This window comes from Symsagittifera roscoffensis, chromosome 5 (genome assembly GCF_963678635.1).
Source record: "Symsagittifera roscoffensis chromosome 5, txSymRosc1.1, whole genome shotgun sequence".
NCBI lineage: Eukaryota > Metazoa > Xenacoelomorpha > Acoela > Convolutidae > Symsagittifera > Symsagittifera roscoffensis.
The window spans coordinates 10,808,118-10,817,126 of record NC_087066.1 but is presented as its reverse complement, the minus strand read 5'-3'; the positions used below and the strand labels follow the sequence as shown (position 1 = coordinate 10,817,126).

Here is a 9,009-nt window from a genome sequence, read left to right as displayed (position 1 = left end):
CGCAATATAATTTACTTTTTACGGGAAGTGCGCTTCAATTTTATTGAATATAAAAACTATTTGCGTTGCAAACAATATAAGCAACTGTATGTCACTGATTAAAGAACATTAGGAAATGTCATACTGATACAAAAAATATAAGTTTCTGGCGCCATTTTATCTTTTTTTAGTTTTAAAAAGAAATCAGTTTTTTATCTGAAGTTCCTTTTTGAGCCGAGAAACAAAAGACTTGAAAACTGACAAGCGATTACGCAAATTAAACTTTTCCACAATAATAATAAAAAATAAACGTCTAATGTTTTTATCTCTAATTCAATTTTTATCTCTGAAAATGCACCATTTTTAAAGCAAATTGTTTTTTAAAAAGTTGTCAGAAATTTTAACGACATGTCAGTGAAGAACGGGCTTCAAGTTTTTTGAGTTTATTTTCTGAACAACTTCCTTTTTGTTTCCCGGCTTTTCGCTTGATGAACTCGCTTTGCTTGGGCTTGGAGCGGGATTCGAACCGGAGTCCTCCGCTTCAAGAAGTTCCAGCAGCTTCTCCAAGCCTTCCACACTTAGATCTCGATTCTCAGAAAACATAATATGATCTAATCCTCTGTTTTTATCTTTTCCGAGCTCTTTTTTCAATTTGGCATCCTGGTGTTTCTTCCTGGCAGATTCGATGAGGCTGACAATCTGCATAATTTTGTGATCGTTGATGTTGGCGTTTCTTAGATCAACACTGCCAATTTGAGACGTTTCAAGAGCTTCGAAGAGTTCTAAATTGAAAACAGGGTATGACACAAATTCTTTTGTAATAACTTAATTGTTTCTTTTTTTTCTATGGAGGAAACCTTCCTTATTTTGAACAATAACGATGACAAACGTGTAAACGCGCGCTGTTTTTCATTGGTTGAATTTTTTTGAAACCCCTTTTTTCATCATTCAGCGTTGCAAAGCTTTTTTTTTGAAAATTTTGAGCAGCTTCAAGGGCTTTTATAATTCAGGACAGCACTACTAAGGTCATAAAATTTGAGCAGTACATAAGCACCGAAGAGAAATCTTGCTGCTCCAAAGATGAAAACTTGCTCCAAGGAGGAAAAAAATTGCTAATTGGTCTTGGGAGTACCAACTTTAACTCTGAGAGTTGTTAAAAAATTAGGATACCACTCGTGTTGTAAAAGAGTGACTTAAACTAGGAATAGATTAAGACTGTGGATGATTAAGATTCCTACTAAAATTGTAGGCTTTTATTTAAAACTAAATAAAAGACGGGGATTCTAACTAAGATAAAATACGTGTTAAAAGATTGAATTGGTTACGTTTGTTTTGTTACGTATCATAAAAGATAGTGTCCAATTCAGAGTCTACCAAAAGCCGATGCGCTTTTGGCAGGTATATAAATTAACAACTAAAGGTCGGCGGTAAGTTAAGATCAGAGGTTAAATAGACAAACCATAATACTTTTACATTCCCCGCGAAATTTTATCTCTAAACTATCCCTTTCGCCTCATCAGAAGGGAATAAAACAAAAATGATTAAGCACTAAGATGGATGAATCAGTCGGCGCATTGTCTAGGACCCCCGAGAGTGGATCTAGAATCGTTAATACCGACTTGATAACGGGCCCAAAAGGCGTATTATAAACTGAGAAGAATAACACGGTTGTCAGGTGTAAAGGGTGGGTGTACAAAACGCGGAATACCAATGATCGAGCCCGATGGGCCGGACGGCATGTTCGTCAAACAAAAACAAAATTCCAAAACAAAGCACCTTAGATCGAATAATATGTATTCGCCGAGAAATAACTGTAGGTTAGTGACAATAGGCAAGTAAGGAACTGAAATAGCACCAGGGTGACTAAGATCATAAGGTATGCAGAAAGTTGTCGTAAAATTAAGCGGAATACTGGGTATAACCAAAATGAATAAATCTAATTGTTATCCGATGGTAACGCCCCATGGGTGAACAGAACTTTAATGGAATTCTGCAAAATTCTATGGCCAAAACAAGGGTATAAATGTTACCAATCATCACAATAACTTAAAATAACAGCACTGGAGGTTTGTATGACCCTAGGGTCCTGGAATGTTAGGCGATAGACAATAAACAGAACATATAGGTGCTAAAAATTTTACGATGGAGTTTTGATAGGTCGAGAATGTTTTTGATGACATCTGTTTTTGAGCTCCTGCGTCTAATCAGATTCCCGATTTGCTGCTTTATTTATAGTCCATCTTCTTAGCTCCTCCAGCGTCATTGGCCGTCCAAGGAGTTCTATCGCCGAAATGATAGAGGAGGTGTTCAGCCAGTCTGGGTCAGATACGATGGGTATAAATGTAGGAGTTGAAATTTCATTAGATAGGCCCGATGGGTTAAATCGCGTGGAATAAACATCAGGGCTAAATTTGACGTTCTTGTCTGGGCTCTTTTGATCGTCTGTTTTTGAGGGCTTTGGGTCACTTGAGTCCGCGTCGATATCTTCCCGCAAGTGAACTATGGTAGGGCGTGATGATGAAGGTGGTGTTAATGTTGTCAGATCTACTAGGTCGACATGATGGCTTTCTACCGTAGTTGCTTCCAACGTTGAACACACTGCGACTAAATTAGGTGAACCGAATTCTGGGGCATCGCGGTCTTCCTCAGTTAGATCGACTATACTGGTAAATACTCTCTCGCCTAGCATCTTGGGGGGCTGCCTGGTTCGCATGGGTCTCGTGTTTTGACGTTTAAAAATTTCCGATAGTTTTTTCGAGGGTGGTGATTTCATTGGGGATGAGGCTTTCCTTTTAGCAGTACCGGACAATTTCTGAGACTTTGTAGTGTGGTCAGAAAGTATTTGTTTCGGTCCCATCTCCGCCATGGTAGTTTGATCTCCAGTAGATTTAGGGAACTTTACTCCGGGATTCTCTGAAGGTACCGGCATTTCTTGGGTCGCTTCATTACTCTCCTCCCTAGTGTCTAAGAGGATCAGCTGTGGGGTCGCTTGAGAGTCTCTATCATTGTCACCGGAATCCAAGTTGATCAAAGGAATCTCATCTAACTCGACCTTCTGGTCGGCGTGGTCTGATGTTTCTAACTTAGGATCTGTTCGGTCGGGTATTAGTGGTTCGTCTCGTTTCGTGGTTTCGAGCAATGTTTTCTCCTTGAGGTCTCTTAGTGTCATTAAGTCACTCGCATTATCATCTGACATATCTTCATGTGAGTCAATCGTCACTCCGGGTTCGTTTAAATAACTTTTAAGAAGTTCGGGTTTACCCGACGGGCTTGGTTCTTGGTCAATCTCGAGGCCAATCGGTGTTCTCAGTCTCTTTCTCTGTTCTTCTTCCTCTCTAAGAAGAGTTTCCCTAGAACTGTTCATGGCCGCGTTTCGTCTCGCAATGTCAAGCTCTTCAAATTTCCACTGAAGGTTTCGTTTCTTCTGGGTTGTTTTTGAACTTTTGAATCCGACATTTCTTGGAGGTTTTGCTGTTTTCCTGAGTCCTTTGGTCGCGTAAAATCTGACTAATTGGTCTCGTTTTCTCGGACTTGGTTTCTTCTGAGTGCACTGTCTTTTAATGGCCGACGGGTTGTTCAGAATCGAGTCCTTTATGCCCAAGGCATCTCTTTTTTCTGACCGGGAGAGGACTTTTACTGGGGATCCAGCACTTGTTGGTACGTATCTCACTGCATTTGAGATATCCTCCGAGGATGATGAATGTTCATCGGCATCTCCATCTTCAATGTCGTCAGGAGCGTCCCAGTCATGTCTTCGCTCTCGGCTCATTAGTTTTTTGCCTTTATCTATACATAACAAAGTTTTATTCCAGTCAAGGTTATTCGAAGAAGGTGATTTAACCAAATTATGCCAGATAGTGTTTGGGGATCTACCGAAATGTGCTTCGAAAGGAGAGCAGTTAAGCGACTGTTGAGTTACTGTTCTTAAGCATTTTATTATTTTCAGGAGTGCAGATTCTAAAGAAGGTTTTGGGCGTTCTTGTGCCATCACCAGGAGTCGTTCCTTAATAGTCCTGATTAGACGTTCCACTAATCCGGTAGCTCTGTGATCACCCACTGGGCTAAATATCACCTTTATGTTGTGATCGTGGCAAAATTCTCTAACTTCCTTGGAGATAAAACCAGATCCTTGATCTGTTCTAATTGTCCTAGGTATCCCGTGTAAAGCGATATATCGACTAAGGAAGTTAATAATAGATTTAGCCGATGTACTGGATGTTATTTGGGCTGATGGGAATTTTGAAAATCTGTCTACACACACCAATATGTATTTTTTTGTTCCCCATACTAAAGGTAACGGGCCAGCGAAATCTAATTCCATTTCTTGGTTTGGTTCTTCGACCATTGGGAGTTTCCCTAGGGTATTGTGTTTTATAAGAGGCTTCAGATTTTTACCTGCTTTTACGCACTCTATACAGTTTTCACCGTGGACTTGGATTTCGCGGTAAATTTTCGGCCACCAGATGTATTGTGTTGCCAGGCTTTTCATTGCGAACTGGCCGGGGTGAGCTTCATGTAGTCTGTTCAGCATAGTCGATCTTAGGCATGCTGGGATTACTAAACGGTTGTCCAAATAGAGGCATCCTCCGCTGACATGTAGATTATTCAAATATGACTTATAGTAGTTTCCGAGTTGTAGGATATCCTGTTTTCTATCTTCCTCGATTGCCTTGATTATCTTTTTCAGAATTAGGTCTTGTTTCGATAAGAGGGACATAAATTTAGTGTCAAATATTTCCGGCCAAGAGAAAGGGAATAAGTTAACTGTTTTCTTCTTGCTAGGTGATCGATTCTCGGGTTTTTCCGACGGGTTACTAGTGTTTGGTGTTAAAACGTCCGTGTTTTCTTTAATAGAGAGTTCTTTTTGTTGGTTAAATTCAGTTTGTTCTGCCATTTCTTTCAGGATTTTAAAATTCATAAAAAAGTCGTTAATTTTGCAGGATGAATCACACAGTTCTGTACGCGAGTGAGAATTTTGACACACTGAAATGTTTGAATGGTTAGATATCGCTTGGAAAATTTCGGCGGCATTAGCAATTCGTTTCTCACGTTCTATTTCTTGACTGGTCATATGATCTGTTGGCTGGCCAATCGCATTACAAGAAGTGACGTCATCTGTTAAGAAATGTTGAGAGAATTTATTTCTTATTTGCGCCCACGAATTTTTTGGCATAAGGTGATCAAAGCCTAATAGTGTACTAATCTGGTTTACAGATGCGATAACGAACTTATCGTCATCCAGGGAAACTGGTACGGGTTCACCCGATGGGTGTCGGGATATATAGTCGACAAATCCCATATCTTTACCGGGTAAATGTTCTACAGTAAAGTCGAACGGTAATAGTTTATCCGCCCAACGGGTGAGACGTGATTGGGCCGTTTTAGTGTATTTATCGTCCTTCAGTGCTCCTATTAAGGCTTTGTGATCTGTTAAAATTGAGAATTGTTTACCCAGTAGATAATTTTTGAAATGATCTAGTGCCCAGACTAATCCCAGTAATTCGAGTTCGTTAGTGCTGTATTTCAGTTCGGCGATATTCAAAAATCTGCTAGCGAACGCTACTGTCTTCCAATTCCCCCAATGGTCTTGTTCGATTGACGCGCCCAATCCTAAATGTGAGGCATCACATTTCACCCGAGTGTTCAGTTTTACATCGAAATGGTGGTTTGTCACAGTATTACAAATTTCGTTCTTGATTTTTTCAAACGCTTCCGTATGTACAGTGGACCACTTAAATGGTTTATTCTTTTGCATGAGTTCACTGAAGGGTGTTGATAAGGAAGCTAAGTTTGGTATGAACTTATTAAATTGGTTAATCGATCCCATTAAGGATCTGATGTCCTTAATACAGTTTGGTTCTTTTAAATTTCTGATTGCGTCAGATTTATGTATCAATGGTGTCGTCCCTTTTGCGTCAATTCTAAATCCCAACCATTCTATGTTATGAGTTAAAAATGTGCATTTTTCCCATTTTATGGCAAGTCCCTCGTCGTCTAGCGTTTTTAACACATTAATGACTAGCTTTTTGTGTTCTTCCTCGCTACCTACGGAGGCGATTAGGATGTCGTCAAGATAACAATGAGTATTTGGTAGTTTTTCCGTCAAACGGTCCATTATACGTTGGAATTCATTGGGCATGTCGCCAAGTCCATAGAATCCGGTTTTAAAACGGTATGAACCCGTTACTTCTCCCCCCACAATGTTAAAATTACACTGATTGCTTGCCTTTTTCGAAAGCGGAATTTGGCTGTAGGCGTATTTTAGATCTATCGATGAGAACCAGATGTTTCTTTGATCATGGCCGCTAATAGTGACTGCGACGTTGTCAATTAGTTCGAATAGATTTGGCATTTGATATCTATTACGAAATATTTGTTTATTTAGTAGTTTTGAGTTCAACGCTAGTTTAATTGATCCATCCCTTTTTGCTGTAATCACGATGGGGGAAATAAAACAATCTTCAGAGCATCTAGATAGTTTTTCAATGTGTCCGTCACTCAATAATTGGTCGATGCATAGTTTGACTTTGGGGAGAAGATGGATTGGGATACGTTTCCCTTTCACCTGTATCGGTTTTATCGGCTCGTTAAAATAAGTATTAACTACGTAGTTTTTTGATCTACCAGTTCTTTTTATAAGGTCTGAAAAGTGCTTTGATATGTATGATTTAAACTCACGTTGGGATGGTGTCTCTTGATTTTGATCCTGTTGGATGTCGGATGCGAACTTTATCTGGTTGACATTTGTCCCGATGGGTGGTACTTTCTGATTTTCCCGTGACTTTGACCCGTTGGGTGGAGGTTGTTTTTGAAATACTACAATACCCAAATTCGGTAGGATGTCGTTTCCTAGTAGATTTCTTTCCGCCCCTTCTGTGATAAAGAGTTTTTGATCATTAGCCTCCCATCCTTTCGATTGGATTTTCACTCGAACTTTTCCAATAATATTGATCGTACTCCCGAAACCCTGGTATGCTTTCATTGTTATCTCGTCCACCGGTTCTAGCTTTACGAATCTGTCTCGTATCTTCAGTTCATGTAGTAGGTCTTTCTTCATGAAGGAAACTGGGCTTGCAGAGTCAATTTGAATCTCGGTATAGTAGGGGTTGAATTTTCCCAGAGCTACTTTTAGTGTCTTTTTCAATTCTAATCCTTCGTGATTGAATACGGTTCTCACTCCGCGCTCTATTCTGTCTTCTACGGCATTTATTTGATTATTTGTGTCGATGGCTAGGACTAAGAAGTCGTCTAGGTTAACCTCAAATTCGGGGTTTTCCTGCGGGTTGGCCCGGACATTTTCGTTTTCTTGGGGTACCCGATTCTGATCGACGATGTTAGTTTGAGTTTTAGCTGAACTCCTGCAGTGTTTAGCAAAATGTCCTTTCCGTCCACACGTATTGCAGTTTCTATCTCTAGCCGGGCATGTGGATAGGTGTCCTTTTTTGAATTGCTGGCCGCAATTACGGCACTTGTTATTTTCGACTATGTTTAATGTTGGTTCGTTCTTCACATATTGTGATCTTGGTCCTGGGTTGTAAGTTGGGAATTTTAGGTACTGTTGATGGATTTTAGTACCTTTTTCGTGAACTAGTACATAAGATAGTACGTTTTCTGGGGTCAAGTATTCAATGCATAGTTTCTTTTGGATCTCGACATTTCTCATGTTGGTTATGAAAATATCTCTTACTAGTTCTGACTCGAGTTCCCCCAGTTTACAATTTTTTGCTAGTTCTGAAAGAATTTCATGGAATTTTTCTAAGGACTCATGTTCTTTCTGTCTTCGGCCGAAGAATTTGAATCTTTCGTATGTTAGGTTTGTAGTGATCGTGAAAGTCGTTTTTAATAGTTCCCAAAATTCTGCGAAATTGATATCCAGTATTTTTTTTCCAGGATTTTTATGAGAGAAGCATTTCTGTCCTTCTTTCCCGAGTGCTAGGTATAGCTGTGATTTGAGCTTCTTGTCAATATCTCCTATTTTAAGTCCGTTGAATTTGGCGTTATCTTCCGCCCTTCTCCTTCTTAATTCTTCGTTGTAATTTTGTACTGCTACTCTATGACGTTCCTCTTGTTCGGCCCGACGGGTCTGATCCTCGGATGTGTCCAATGGTTCTGCCATAGGGTAAATTAGTTCATCTCTTATCGGTGGGTTAATTACATCTTCGATGTCTACGGAATCTTTCGCAATAATTGTCAGTTGGAATTTTTCCGCCCACCTTTCCCAGTCATGTTGATTTTCATTTGATGAGTTGTTCCAGAAAAACTCTAATCCGCGTAGGTTTGATTCATTAGACTGCGCCATGTTAAAAAATTAGGATACCACTCGTGTTGTAAAAGAGTGACTTAAACTAGGAATAGATTAAGACTGTGGATGATTAAGATTCCTACTAAAATGGTAGGCTTTTATTTAAAACTAAATAAAAGACGGGGATTCTAACTAAGATAAAATACGTGTTAAAAGATTGAATTGGTTACGTTTGTTTTGTTACGTATCATAAAAGATAGTGTCCAATTCAGAGTCTACCAAAAGCCGATGCGCTTTTGGCAGGTATATAAATTAACAACTAAAGGTCGGCGGTAAGTTAAGATCAGAGGTTAAATAGACAAACCATAATACTTTTACAAGAGTATGAACTTAGTTCCAGTTGAAACCTAATTTTACAAACTTTACTGGATTAATCTACTCTTACACATTACTAATAATGTTAATCACATCAGATAATGCTGCGTCCGCTTATTATGGTGACCGCTTATAATGGTGACCGCCTATAATGGTGACCGCTCAACTAGCTAGCATAAAAAAAGGAAAACTGAAAATGTACCAACTAGCATAAATTTCATAGCTTGTTTTCCCAGAAATACAGTGCTGATTTAAATTAACCGGACAAAACGCGTCCCGCACCGAGCGCCCATGGATTTTAATCGATTATAATGGATTCCCGAGACAAAAATAACCGATTATAATCCATTACGGATGTGAAATTCAGACCACGAAATCGATTATATAGCCATTATAATCGATTATTTTGAAGA

The 9,009-nt window shown here is 39.3% G+C and overlaps 1 protein-coding gene across 1 annotated transcript in view; it reads right to left on the bottom strand.

The window, feature by feature from the left end:
* Window positions 1-313: 313 nt before the first annotated feature.
* Window positions 314-9,009, bottom strand: part of LOC134846352 (uncharacterized) — a 50,529-nt gene continuing 41,833 nt past the window's right edge. Inside the window, exon 11 of the mRNA XM_063863669.1 lies at window positions 314-761. Coding sequence (XP_063719739.1) covers window positions 391-761 — 371 coding nt within the window. The 3' untranslated portion in view covers window positions 314-390. The remainder of the gene's footprint in view (window positions 762-9,009) is intronic.